Source organism: Haematobia irritans, chromosome 3 (genome assembly GCF_050003625.1).
Source record: "Haematobia irritans isolate KBUSLIRL chromosome 3, ASM5000362v1, whole genome shotgun sequence".
NCBI classification, from domain to species: domain Eukaryota; kingdom Metazoa; phylum Arthropoda; class Insecta; order Diptera; family Muscidae; genus Haematobia; species Haematobia irritans.
Genome location: NC_134399.1, coordinates 115,521,500 through 115,536,010, shown reverse-complemented (window position 1 = coordinate 115,536,010; position 14,511 = coordinate 115,521,500). Strand labels below are relative to the sequence as shown.

The 14,511-nt window shown below is 28.8% G+C and overlaps 2 protein-coding genes across 2 annotated transcripts in view; one reads left to right on the top strand and one right to left on the bottom strand.

The window, feature by feature from the left end:
• The window catches only part of LOC142229710 (niacin transporter NiaP), a 257,106-nt gene that overhangs the window by 221,982 nt on the left and 20,613 nt on the right, over window positions 1–14,511 (top strand). The gene's annotated exons all lie outside the window — the stretch shown is intronic.
• Window positions 6,917–7,858, bottom strand: LOC142230439 (uncharacterized). Its single transcript, XM_075301080.1, has one exon. It carries the CDS (start codon window positions 7,487–7,489, stop codon window positions 7,268–7,270), a length of 222 nt encoding a protein of 73 aa, XP_075157195.1. The 5' UTR covers window positions 7,490–7,858; the 3' UTR covers window positions 6,917–7,267.

Here is a 14,511-nt window from a genome sequence, read left to right as displayed (position 1 = left end):
GATTCCATGCACGCAAAAAAAGTTTAATATAAATCTAAGCTCCTCCTTTACGAGACCGATACGGACCAATTTTGGCATAATTAATAGAGGGTATTTATTAACATCGTGTATTAAATTTCATCGGATCGTATTAAAAATTTTATTTCCAGAGGGTCCGGAAATAAAATTTGGGGATTGGTCTTTATTGAGGCTATATTTATGGACCATTGTCGACCAATTTTTGTACAACTACACACACATATATTTGTTCTTCCAAGATGCTCCGCAACACAGATCTGGAGGTCGGTGTATACACTCAAAAAAAAATTACTTGAATCCAAAGATTTTGACCTTCCCTTAAGCAATTTAGTATTGATTACGTGCCAAAGGTTCGGCTTCTTTAAAATAAAGACAATTTTTAGCATTCTGTCTGGCTTTAAATCTATGGTCAATAAAATTGAAGCTAGAATACTGATCACTTTTATCGAATTTTCGTATTATTTTTGCGATTTATTAATAAAGCTATTCACAATTATATTAACAAATCACAGTTTAAACAAGTATATACGGCCGTAAGTTCGGCCAGGCCGAATCTTATGTACCCTCCACCATGGATTGCGTAGAAACTTCTACGAAAGAAGTTTTCTAAATTGTGAGTTAGTCCATACGTGGTATATATTAGACAATACGTAGAGAGCCAGAATTGAAATATGGGGGTCGCTTATATGGGGGCTATATACAATTATGAACTTTATATGGACCAATTTTTGTGTGATTGGGGATCGATTTATCTGATGGCTATATATAACTATAGACCGATATGGACCTAGTTAGGCATGGTTGTTAACGGCCATATACTAGCACAATGTACCAAATTTCATCTGACTCGTATGAAATTTGCTCCTCCACTTTTGGCATGGTTGTTAAATATCATATACTACCACCACGTACCAAATTTCTACCAGATCGGATTAATTTTGCTTCTCCAAAAGGCACCGGAGGTCAAATATGGAGATCGGTTTAATTGGGGGGCTATATATAATTATGGACTGTGTACAAATCCTTGAGGTGTTTCCTTTAGTGGACTGTAGATAAAGATTAACTCTCGGAAATGTAAAGATTTTTTTGTAACGAAAAGAGAAGAAAGCAAAAGGCAAAATTTAAGTTTAAGTTTAAGATTTCAAAAGTATGGCTTTATTCAAGATGACGGCAGCTTACCAAGGGCAATGACGAAGCACAAGTGAAGTTGTATATCAAACGAAGTGTCAGTCAGACATTATGGTTTAGAATTTACAACAATTAAATTCATTTTGAGTAAAAGCTTTAGGGTTATCGCATAAAGGTTGAATTCAAGTATCGATAACAATAATTCATATTATGTATTGGCAATTCAATTATTTTCGTTAAATTCAAATATTCAAACATTATTCAAAATTTTCAAAAAGTTAATAATAAGTTAAAAACAGTTGTGGAACGGAGTTCAACAGACTGATATGAACCAATTCCTGCATTGTTGTTGGATATCATATACAAACTTCAGGTACCAAATTTCAACCGAATCGGATGAATTTTGCTCTTCCAAGAGGCTCCGGAGGTTAAATCTGGGGATCGGTTTATATGGGGGCTATATATAATTATGGACCGCCATGGACCAATTTCGGCATGGTTGTTAGAGACAATATACTAACATTACGTACCAAATTTCAATCGGATCGGATGACTTTTGCTCCTCAAAGAGGCTCCGGAGGTCAAATCTGGGGATCGGTTTATACGGGGGCTATATATAATTATGGGCCGATGTGGACAAATTTTTGCATGGTCATTAGAAACGATATATTAATACCATGTACCAAATTTCAGCCGGATCGGATGAAATTTGGTTCTCTTAGAGGCCTCGCAAGCCAAATAGGGGGATCGGTTTATATGGGGGCTATATATAATTATTGACCGATGTGGACTAATTTTTGCATGGTTATTAAAGACCATATACTAACACCATGTACCAAATTTCAGCCGCATCGGATGAAATTTGGATAGAGGCCTCGCAAGCCAAATCGGGGGATCGGTTTATATGGGGGCTATATATAATTATGGACCGATGTGGACCAATTTTAGCGTGGTTGTTAAAGACCATATACCAACATCATGTACCAAATTTCAGCCAGATCGGATGAAATATGCTCCTGTTAGAGGCTCCGCAAGCCAAATCTGATGGTCCCTTTATATGGGGGCTATACGTAAAAGTATACCGATGTGGCCCATTTGCAACACCATCTGACCTACATCAATAACAACTACTTATGCCAAGTTTCAAGTCAATAGCTTGTTTCGTTCGGAAGTTAGCGTGATTTCAACAAACGGACGGACGGACGGACATGCTTAGATCGACTCAGAATTTCACCACGACCCAGAATATATATACTTTATGGGTTATTAGAGCAATATTTCGATGTGTTACAAACGCAATGACAAAGTTAAAATACCCCCCATCCTATGGTGGAGGGTATAAAAATTGTGAATTTTTAAAATATTTGAGGTCAAACGTTTCCGACAAGCGTTAGAATTCATTAAAAATTATAAAAAATTATTTATGTGACAAAATATCACAGAATTTATTAATTTACATCCAAAACATTGAATTCGGAACACACCTAAAGAAGTAATGCACATTCAGTGCAACGGCTGTTGAAATGCAGGTCTTCCGTCCTATGACAAGCCCATGTTAAATTCATCGCTTCTGCGTCAATTTTGCGCCATTTCCGGATCCGAAAAGAACATTTTCATTACTTTTTTGACGTCGCTTTTTTTTGCTGGGAAATGCTGATATCACAAAAATAAGTAAATATTTGTGTAACAAATTTAAGTTAAATCGTCTATAAAAATTTTCTCCAATTTTTTTTCTGAGGTTATATTGGTGGGTATAAAATTATAGTTGAAATACGAAAATATTTTTTTTTGCAAATAGCAAACTTTCTACGCTTTTAGAAACAGCAGAACGTTTACTCTTTTTCAGCAGACACAACTGTTGAAATAATTAATATTTTTAATATTTATAATATAAATTATTATTATTATCGTGATTCCTTTTAGCTTTTTAAATTTATAACGGATATTGTGTTGTTTTGTATTAGAATATTATTGTTATTATCATGATTCATTTTTGCTTTTTACATTTATAACGGATATTGTTTTTATTAAAATTCCTGTACTTTAATTATAAGTACTTTAATTATAATAAATAAATAAATATCAAAATAAGTTTACTAACTTTTCTTTAAGTGTACCATTTAGAAAATTTTTCCCGATAGATTGCTTCAGTTATACTTGTAATATTTTGTGTGAATTTATAAGCCCGTTAGATAATAAATCGCTAAAAAGTATGACACAAAGATTCCTTACACTCAAAAAAAGAGAACGTACCAGGAAAAATATATTAATTTTAGAAAAATTTTAACTAAACTGTATTAGACACGATAATATCACATAAAATAATCAAATTAAAAAAAATCAAAAAATAATCAGTTTAAAGTGCAGATTTTATTTAAACAACTAAGTTTTTTTATTTTCTTTAAAAAATTTTTCTTTAAGCATACATTTTAGTACATTTCTCACAAGCGTTAGCTTCCCATATATTTTTAATATTTTGAGTAAATTTATCAGCCCGTTTGATAATAAATCTTTAAAAAAATATGACACAAAGATTTCTCACACTCGTAAACGAAAAAAGCGAATGCACCGGAAAAAACCAGAAAAAAAGCATCGCCAAAAAAGTAATGAAAATATTTTTTTGGATCCGGAAGTGGTGCAAAATTGGCGCACAATGATGAATTTAATATGGGCTTGTCATAGGACTGATGACCTCTATTTCAATAGCCGTTGCACTGAACATGCATCACCTCTTAAGATGTGATTCACATCCAGAGTTTTGGATGTGAATTGAACATTTTTTTTTGATATTTTATCAATTATTTTGCATTAATATTTTTTGTATGATGTTTAAAAATATAGAAAAAGCGAATTATAACAAGTATATACGGCCGAAAGTTCGGCCAGGCTGAATCTTATGTACCCTCCACCATGGATTGCGTAGAAACTTCTACTAAAGACTGTCATCCACAATCGAATTACTTGAGTTGCGGTAACGCTTGCCGATGGCAAGGTATCTTAAAACCTCCTAACACCGTCTTCTAAATTGTAAGTATGTCCATACGTGGTATATATTAAATTAATAAAGACCGATTAAATACGTATATAATTCGGTTTGACAAAATTTTCTATAGAAATAAAATGTTGACAAAATTTTCTATAGAAATAAAATTTTAACAAATTTTTTTATAGAAATAAAATTTTGGCAAAATTTTCTATAGAAATAAAATTTTGACAGAATTTTCTATAGAAATAAAATTTTAATTTCTATAGAATTTTTTATCTATAGAAATAAAATGTTGATAAAATTTTCTATAGAATTAAAATTTTGACAAAATTTTCTATTGAAATAAAATTTTGACAAAATTTTCAACAGAAATAAAATTTTAACAAAATTTTCTACAAAAATAAAGTTTTGACCAAACTTTCTATAGTAATAAAATTTTGACAAAATTTTCTATAGAAATAAAATGTTGACAAAATTTTCTATAGAAATAAAATTTTGACAAAATTTTCTATAGAAATAAAATGTTGACATATTTTCTATAGAATTAAAATTTTGACAAAATTTTCTATTAAAATAAAATTTTGACAAAATTTTCAACAGAAATAAAATTTTAACAAAATTTTCTACAAAAATAAAATTTTCACCAAACTTTCTATAGTAATAAAATTTTGACAAAATTTTCTATAGAAATAAAATTTTGGTAGAATATTTTTGGCGATATGGACCAATTTTTGTGTGATTGGCCATTGGCTATATATAACTATAGACCCATATGGACCAATTTTTGCGTGGTTGTTAGCGGCCATATATAAGCGCAATGTACCAAATTTCAACCGAATCGGATGAATTTTTCTCCTCCAAGAGGTTCCGGAGTTCAAATCTGGGGATCGATTTATATGGGGGCTATACATAATTATGGACCGATATGGACCAATTTTTGCATGGTTGTTAGATACCACATACTAACATCACGTACCAAATTTCAACCGGATCGATTTAAATTTGCTCTTCCAAGAGGCTCCGGAGATCAAATCTGGGGATCGGTTTATTGGGGGTTATATATAATTATGAACCGATATGGACCAATTTTTGCTTGGTTGTTAGAGATCATATACTGACACCACGTACCAAATTTCAACTAGATCGGATGAATATTGCTCCTCTAAGAGGCTCCGGAGGTCAAATCTGGTGATCGGTCTATATGGGGCTATATATAATTATAGACCGATAAGGACCAATTTTTGCATGGTTGTTAGAGACCATATACTAACACCACGTACCAAATTTCAACTGGATCGGATGAATTCTGCTCCTCCAAGAGGCTCCGGAGGTCAAATCTGGGAATCGGTTTATATGGGGGCTATATATAATTATGGGCAGATATGGAGCAATTTTTGCACGTTTATTACAGACCACATACTAACACCACGTACCAAATTTCAAACGGATCGGATGAATTTTGCTCCTCTTAGAGGCTCTGCAAGCCAAATCTGGGGGTCGGTTTATATGGGGGCTATATATAATTATGGACCGATGTGGACCAATTTTTGCATGGTTGTTATAGACCATATAACAACACCATGTACCAAATTTCAGCCAGATCGGGTAAAATTTGCTTCTTTCTGAGGCTCCACAAGCCAATTTTCGGGGTCCATTTATATGAGGGCTATACGTAAAAGTGGTCCGATATGGTCCATTTGCAATACCATCCGACCTACATCAATAAAAACTACTTGTGCCAAGTTTCAAGTCGGTAGATTTTTCCTTCGGAAGTTAGCATCGTTCGGAAGTTCGGAAGTTACTTTATGGGGTCTTAGAGCAATATTTCGATGTGTTATAAACGGAATGACAAAGTTAATATACCCCCCATCCTATGGTGGAGGGTATAGAAAAATTGAATTAAAAAAAAACTACCTGTGTAGTTAAAATAAAGAAAATTTTTGGGAGGACATTTTTGTAAGTGCTTTTAGTTGTGCCAACAAATTTTTTTACTGGGAAACCGTATGTTAATTTTTGAAGTAATTAACTAAACTATATTAAAAACTTCGATATCACAAAAATAAATAAATACTTTTCGATAAATTCAGAAAATTTTATTAGACATAATAATTTTTTTCATTTGTCGAAGAAAATTTTGTAGTCTGAAGGAAAACATTGGAGTTCGATTTTGCAAAAATGTCTTTACGTTGAACACCGACAGGCGCGCTAGTGGTAATATTTAAAAATTTTACAAATTCTGAATTTAGTAAATTTCATGCTTCATTTGTTTATGATGTTCCCCTCTTTTAGTTCTTTTAAGTAATGTACACAAAAAATATAAATTAAATAATTATTATCAAGACTTTCTTATATTCGAGAAATGTTAATTAAAACATAGTAATTGTCATGAACTAAAATTAAATTGAAATGGCTTTAGTGCTTTAGAGAATTCACTTTTGTTTTTTGAGTGTAAATGTTATAGTTTTAGTTGGTAGGGAGTTCCACATTGTTGACTGTAACCGATTGTAATTTTTTTTAACGTGTATTGTTATTGAACAGATTTTACCCCAATTTGAAATTTGGGCACTTTTTTTGTTTTTTATTCCACTACTAGGGGCATGGCAATTGAAATTTAATTCCCTTATGAAAATACTGTGCACTAGTAAATCACTTCTGGTGATTACGGAAAATCCCACGTAACAGTTAACTTAATTTTGTCAGAAACATACAAAAAAAAACATCACTTTCCGTAGCATTGTTAATCCCAAATAAATCCGATCCAAATCCAAACAGCACAGAGGGATATTGTGTTTAAATCTAATTAAATATATATTTTTTTATTTTTGTTATTCGCATTTGGTTTTTGGATTTTATCAATTAAAACACAAAACATGACACTTTATCCATATTAAGAGGAAAAAAACAAACAAAAAAATTGTTAGAAAGGAATTCAATTAGGTTGCAAAAAATCTGCCCTCTTTGGTCTATGCGGATACGCCTTACATGTGGTTTACATTCTGCCTTCTTTGCCAAATAAGTTTAATACTGTAGGAAATTATTGGTCTCTTAGTCATCAACATTTCAGGTTATGGTAAAATCTGCTATTCTATTGCTCGGGAGAAGGATCAGTCGTCAGGAGCCTTTTGCTGCATGGTTTTATCCAGCATGATGCGCATGTTTAATATCCGGTATGGGTGGCATACTTGAATCCCAGACGAAGAAATAATACATGGCCAATGTCATACCTAGACCACTGATACCACCCAAATACAACATGACCGATATAATCCGAAATGTTTTCGATTCGAAAAAATCCTCATTTTTTGGTACGGGAATTTCTTCATCTTTTTTCTCTGCTGGTTTTTCCTGTTCAGCCATTTTGTTGGTTTAGTTTTTGTTTTTTTTTTTTTTGTACGTATAACTCGCTTAGACTCCTTTACTTAGGTCCCAGGCAGCAAAATTCCAAATGTCCAACCAATTGTTGCAAATGTTTGAAAGTAAGGTATTAGGAACACTTTGTTTAGAACCACCTGGTCCTCTGCCTTCTTTCTGAGATATTGAATGAATGTCTGTTCCAAATTTCTTTGGTTTCTTTCTTGGAGAAAAACGTCTTAGGTGGCTTGGCTAATGCTTGCGAAGGTTTCTTTTGTCGTAAACTTAAATTTTTGTCGTTGTTCCACTAATAAACTGCCGTCGTAGACTATTTGGAGGTATGTTTGCCACACGTTTTCCATTTGACCAATTGGTTGTTTTTTGTGTCGTGTCGTTCTGTATTTATTTTCACATTTTTCCCGCATTTACATTTCTGTGGTTTTTCTCTCTAATTGAGCAGCCAATGTTTTTTTTGTTAAATGAGTTTTTTTTTAGTTATCAGGTGCTGAAATGGCTTCCCTACTTGTTGTCGATTAGGTATTATGTGTTTCAAATTGCGGTTTACTTGTGGTCATTTGGATCCATTTATTCACAGAAAAGGTTTAAAATATTTTTGATATTTTAGTAGATTTTGCAGAATATTCCTCCCCAACTAAGAATACTTCACAAATTACCTCTAGAAACAAATTTTTGACAAAATTTAAAATTTTGACAAAATTTTCTATAGAAATAAAATTTTGACAACATTTTCATTAGAAATAAAATTTTGACAAATTTTTCTATAGAAATAGAATTTTGACAAAATTTTCTATAGAAATAAAATTTTGATAAAATTTTCTATAGAAAAAAATTTTGACAAAATTTTCTATAAAAATAAAAATGTTTTTTTTGTTAAATGAGTTTTTTTTAGTTATCAGGTGCTGAAATGGCTTCCCTATTTGTTGTCGATTAGGTATTATGTGTTTCAAATTGCGGTTTACTTGTGGTCATTTGGATCCATTTATTCACAGAAAAGGTTTAAAATATTTTTTATATTTTGGTAGATTTTGCAGAATATTCCTCCCCAACTAAGAATACTTCACAAATTACCTCTAGAAACAAATTTTTGACAAAATTTAAAATTTTGACAAAATTTTCTATTGAAATAAAATTTTGACAACATTTTCATTAGAAATAAAATTTTGACAAATTTTTCAATAGAAATAGAATTTTGACAAAATTTTCTATAGAAAAAAAATTTTGACAAAATTTTGTATAGAAAAAAATTTTGACAAAATTTTCTATAAAAATAAAATTTTGAAAAAATTTTCTATAGAAATAAAATTTAAAAAAAAAATTTCTATAGAAATTAAATTTTGACAAAATTTTGTATAGACATTATTTTTTAGAGAAATAAAATTTTTCTGTACAAATAAACTTTAGGCAAAATGTCTTTAGAAATAAAATTTTGACAAAATATATATATAAATAAAATTTTGACAAAATTTTTTTATAGAAATAAAATTTTGACAAATAGCCCAATTCTGAATATTCCCTAGGGAATAAAATCCTCCTTCCCCTAGGAGGATTTTATTCCCGGGGAAAATGAATTCCCAGGGAATAAAATCCTCCTAGGGGAAGGGAATAACATGGGAGAAATAAATCAGAGTATTCGAAGTCAGCTGTTTTACTTCAACGGGTTTATTTTAATAAATTTTTAGTATGAACATTTTGAATAGAAATTATATTAAATTGATGTAAAAGTTGAGTTAAACGCGAAAATGTTTAGTGCCGTGTTTATGGGAGTAGCTGAGGAGAGGCGTATCAACATAACAAGATCTAAAGGATAGAAAGGAGAAAGCTACGCGATGCCATTAACCCACTTGAGTTGCCTGAAACGTTGTAACTACATACTTGTACATGAAGAGGTTGTTACTTAGTTCATGGGATTTATAGGGTTAAAGTGGCAGCCCGACTTGATTCGGGCTCATTTAGACCATTCAGTCCATTGTGATACAATATTATAGGGTAAATAATCCAGCCTTCAAATACCTGTTGGATGTATTAGCGGCCCACATTCCACCTCAACGTAAGTCTTTTGGATTATCTCCACTAATAAGATTAGGTGCTACGTTTCTTTGTCGATGGTGGCAACCAAAAAGGGCGTAGGAAAGATCGAGACATATCTGTGGCCCAGTGTAGCCTGAACAAAGTTCATAAAGAAGTCATAAATATATTTAAAGAACACCTATGCCCGAATTGGATATATTTCATCAAAACGGAAGAAGAAAACAAGTAAATTTCTTCAGCTTTTTAGGCCACGTGGGACACATGTTCGCATTAAAACTACATTAAAACAGGAAGGGATATTATAGTTTAAATGTAAAACCTTTATTTTCTATATAAAATAATTTTTAAAATATGTACAGATCTGTGACCATGAGATGAGCATTCGGTAGTTGGATGCATCCCATCATCAATTTTATTTAAAGGTTTTTGACCGGAAATTACAGAGAAATGATGCATTTTGGTTACAACTCCCTTGATTTTTTTGAGGGAATTATTCCCAAAAAATGTCATCGTTTTTCCCTTTTTATTGCCATTTGTAATACCAACTTTTCCCCAAGGGAAACATTTCCCATTTTCGAAGTTGGTTTAGAATAAGGGTAAAGGGAATAAAGAAAAATTCCCCAGGGAGATTTTGTTTAGAATAGGGGAACAGGGAATAGGGAAAAAATTCCCAGGGAGTTGTTATTGAGAATTGGGCTAAAAATTTCCTATAGAAATAAAATTTTGACAAAATATTCTATAGAAATAAAATTTTGACAAAATTTCCTATAGAAATAAAATTTTGGCAAACTTTTATATAGAAATAAAATTTTAACAAAATTTCTTATAGAAATAAAATTTTGATAAAAATTTTCTATAAAACTAAAATTTTGAGAAACAATTCGATAAAAATAAAATTTTGAGAAAAAATTTGAAAAACAAAAAAAATTTTAACAAAATTTTCTATAGAAAGATAATTTTAACAAAAATTTCTACAAAATAATTACTTTTAATTAATCCGAAACATGTAGAAAAGAAGTGTGAATTAGGATATTCACAGAAAAAATTTTATAAATTTTTTATAGTTTGGGAGATTTTGCAGAATGTTCCTCCCAAAGTAAGAGGTACTTCACAAATTGCCTCTAGAAATAAATTCTTGGCAAAAATTTCTAAAGAAGTAAAATTTTCGCAACATTTTCTATAAAAATAACATTTTTAGAAAATTTTCTATAGAAATAAAATGTTGACGACATTTTCCATAGAAATAACATTTTGACAAAATTTTCTATAGAAATAAAATTTTGAGAAAATTTTCAATAGAAATAAAATTTTGACAAAATTTTATATAAAATAAAATTTTGAAAAATTTGCTATAGTAATAAAATAATGAGAACATTTTCTATAGAAATAATTACTTTTAATTAATCCGAAGAATGTAGAAAAGAAGTGTGAATTAGGATTCAAAGAAACGATTTAATAGATTTTTGATATTTTGGAAGATTTTGCAGAATATTCCTCCTTAAAAAATTTTTCTATAGAACTAAAATTTTATATATATAAAGATAAAATTTTGACAACATTTTTCTATAGAAATAAACCTTAGATATAATGTCTATAGAAATAAAATTTTGACTAAATTTTCAATAGAAATAAAATGTCAACAAATTCTTCCGTAGAAATAAAATTTTTACAAAATTTTCTATAGAAAAAAAAAACTATGAAAAATATTCTAAAGAAATACAAATTTTTGTATAGAAATAAAATTTTGACAACATTTTCTATAGCAAAGAAATTTGAACAAAATTTTCTATAGAAATAAAATTTTGACAAAAGTTTCTATAGAAATAAAATTTTGACAAAATTTCCTATAGAAATAAAATGTTGACAACATTTTCTATAGAAATAAAAATTGTGACAAATTTTTCAATAGAAATAAAATTTGAATAAAGTTTTGTATAGAAAGTTTTCTATACAAATAAAATGTTTAAAAAAGTTTCTATGGAAATAAAATTTTGACATTAGTTTTTTAGAGAAAAAAAATTGATAAAATTTTTCTATAGAAATAAACTTTAGACAAAATGTCTTTAGAAATAACATTTTGACAAAATATATATATGAATAAAATTTTGACAAAATTTTCATTTGAAATAAAATTTCAGCAAGTTTTTTCTAGAAATAAAATGTTAACAAAATTTTCTATAGAAATAAAATTTTGACAAAATTTTCTATAGAAATTAAATTTTCAAAACATTTTCTATTGAAATAAAATTTTGACAAAATGTTCTATACCATTGAAATTTTAACAAAATTTTCTATAGCAATAAACATTTGTAAAAAATTTTCTATAGCAATAAAATTTTTAAAAGAAATTCTATAGATATAAAATTTTGACAAAATTTTCTATAGAAATAAAATTTTAGCCAATTTTCCTATAAAAATTAAATTTTGACTAAATTCAGTGTCTTTAAAAATTGTTGTTTCAGTCCCTTTTCTGCATTTTGCAGAAGTAATAACTTGATCCTATACATGTCTACAGGTGATGTATCGTGGTTTTATGCGTATGAGCACGAAAGTAAACAGCATTCCACTGTATGGGTGTTTCAAGATGAGCCAAATCTCATAAAAGTAGTACGTCCAAGCAAATGATCGTCTGTTTTGTTTTTTTTGGAAAACTCGATATGTCGCAATCGAACCAATAGAAGAATGCAGAACACTCGATTCTGGGTGGGACACAATACGTGGTTTGAAAGTTGTCTTCCAAGAAATCAGGAAACCCGACCGCCAAAGACGGGTCACTCTTCACTACGAAAATGATGGTTCATCCGCCGTATACTCCTGACTTGGCACCGAATGCCTTTTGTGTTATTTTGTATTCCTTTAGGTAAAAAATAAAATGTTAATTCTATGTTTTTCGACACCTGAAGAAGCGGTTGGGGCCTCAGATGGCATGTTGCGGAGAAACCTCAATCAGAGTGACAAATGTGATTCGTCTTGCTTGCTTCAAACGCATGCAAACGTGCATAAATATTAATGGGGAATATTTTGAAAAAAAAAACAAAACTATTTTCAATAATTAATATTTGTTTTTGTTCTCTAATTCTGAAATATAAAAGGCAACCCTTGATACTGAGGGTTCTTATTTCTAAAATATGTAGATTTGCCCAGCTTATTTCACTAATACGTTTATATTGTAAAGAGTGAATTCTAGGCGATGTCTACTGCATGGATTTTTTTTCAACCTAAAAATATTTGCATTTGTACACGTTTTCTCTCTTGCATTCACCACCATTTTGCTTTTTATGTAATGTCCCTTTGAGCTGTCTCGGAGAATTGGCATAACCATCATATATTTAGCAGTTATTGAGATAGTTGCGTTTAATGGCGGCTTTATGACAAAACCACAACTAGACAAGAAATAAACGTGACCATAGAAAGCTTAAAGGGGTCATAATACGATAATGCAAGAGTCTATCATTCATGGCACTAGTCATTCAAGGTATTTTCTGGAAATAATAGAAATTTACAAGTTGATATTTTATACGAATAATACCAAAAATATGTAGGGCCGTAAGTTAGGACTGGCTGAATATTAAATAGCCACCACCAAATTTTGACAAATTTTTATTTCTACAGAAAATTTTGTCAACATTTTATTTCTATAGCAAATTTCGTAAAAATTTTATTTCTATGGAAAATTTTGTCAAAATTTTATTTCTATAGAAAGTTTTGTCAAAATTTTATTTCTATAGAAAATTTTGTTAAAATTTTACTTCTATAGAAAATTTTGTCAAAATTTTATTTCAATAGAAAATTTTGTAAAAATTTTATTTCTATGGAAAATTTTGTCAAAATTTTATTTCTATAGAAAGTTTTGTCAAAATTTTATTTCTATAGAAAATTTTGTCACAATTTTACTTCTATAGAAAATTTTGTCAAAATTAAAATTTCTATAGAAAATTTTGTCAAAATTTAGTTCTATAAAAAATTTTGTCAAAATTTTATTTCTATAGAAAATTTTATCAAAATTTTATTTCTTTAGAAAATTTTGTCAAAATTTTATTTCTATAGAAAATTTTGTCAAAAATTTATTTCTATAGAAAATTTTGTCAAAATTTTATTTCTATAGAATATTTTGTTAAAACTTTATTTCTATAGAAAATTTTGTCAAAATTTTATTTCTATAGAAAATTTTGTCAAAATTTTATTTCTATAGAAATTTTTGTCAAAATTTTATTTCTATAGAAAATTTTGTCAAAATTAAAATTTCTATAAAAAATTTTGTCAAAATTTAGTTCTATAAAAAATTTTGTCAAAATTTTATTTCTATAGAAAATTTTATCAAAATTTTATTTCTATAGAAAATTTTGTCAAAATTTTATTTCTATAGAAAATTTTGTCAAAAATTTATTTCTATAGAAAATTTTGTCAAAATTTTATTTCTATAGAATATTTTGTTAAAACTTTATTTCTATAGAAAATTTTGTCAAAATTTTATTTCTATAGAAAATTTTGTCAAAATTTTATTTCTATAGAAAATTTTGTCAAAATTTTATTTCTATAGAAAATTTTGTCAAAATTTTATTTCTATAGAAAATTTTGTCAAAATATTATTTCTATAGAAAATTTTGTCAAAATTTTATTTCTACAGAAAATTTTGTCAAAATTTTATTTCTATAGAAAATTTTTTCTATAGAAAATTTTGTCAACATCTTATTTCTATAGAAAATTTTGTCAAAATTTTATTTCTATAGAAAATTTTGTCAAAATTTTACTTCGATAGAAAATTTTGCCAAAATTTTCTTACTATAGAAAATGTTGTCTACATTTTATTTCTATAGAAAATTTTGTCAAAACTTTATTTCTATAGAAAATTTTGTCAAAATTTTATTTCTATAGAATATTTTGTTAAAACTTTATTTCTATAGAAAATTTTGTCAAAATTTTATTTCTATAGAAAATTTTGTCAAAATTTTATTTCTATAGAAAATTTTGTCAAAATT

Bases quoted from the DNA above. Each gene is read 5' to 3' on its own strand.
- LOC142230439 (XM_075301080.1), bottom strand. From the start codon at position 7,489: ATGGCTGAACAGGAAAAACCAGCAGAGAAAAAAGATGAAGAAATTCCC.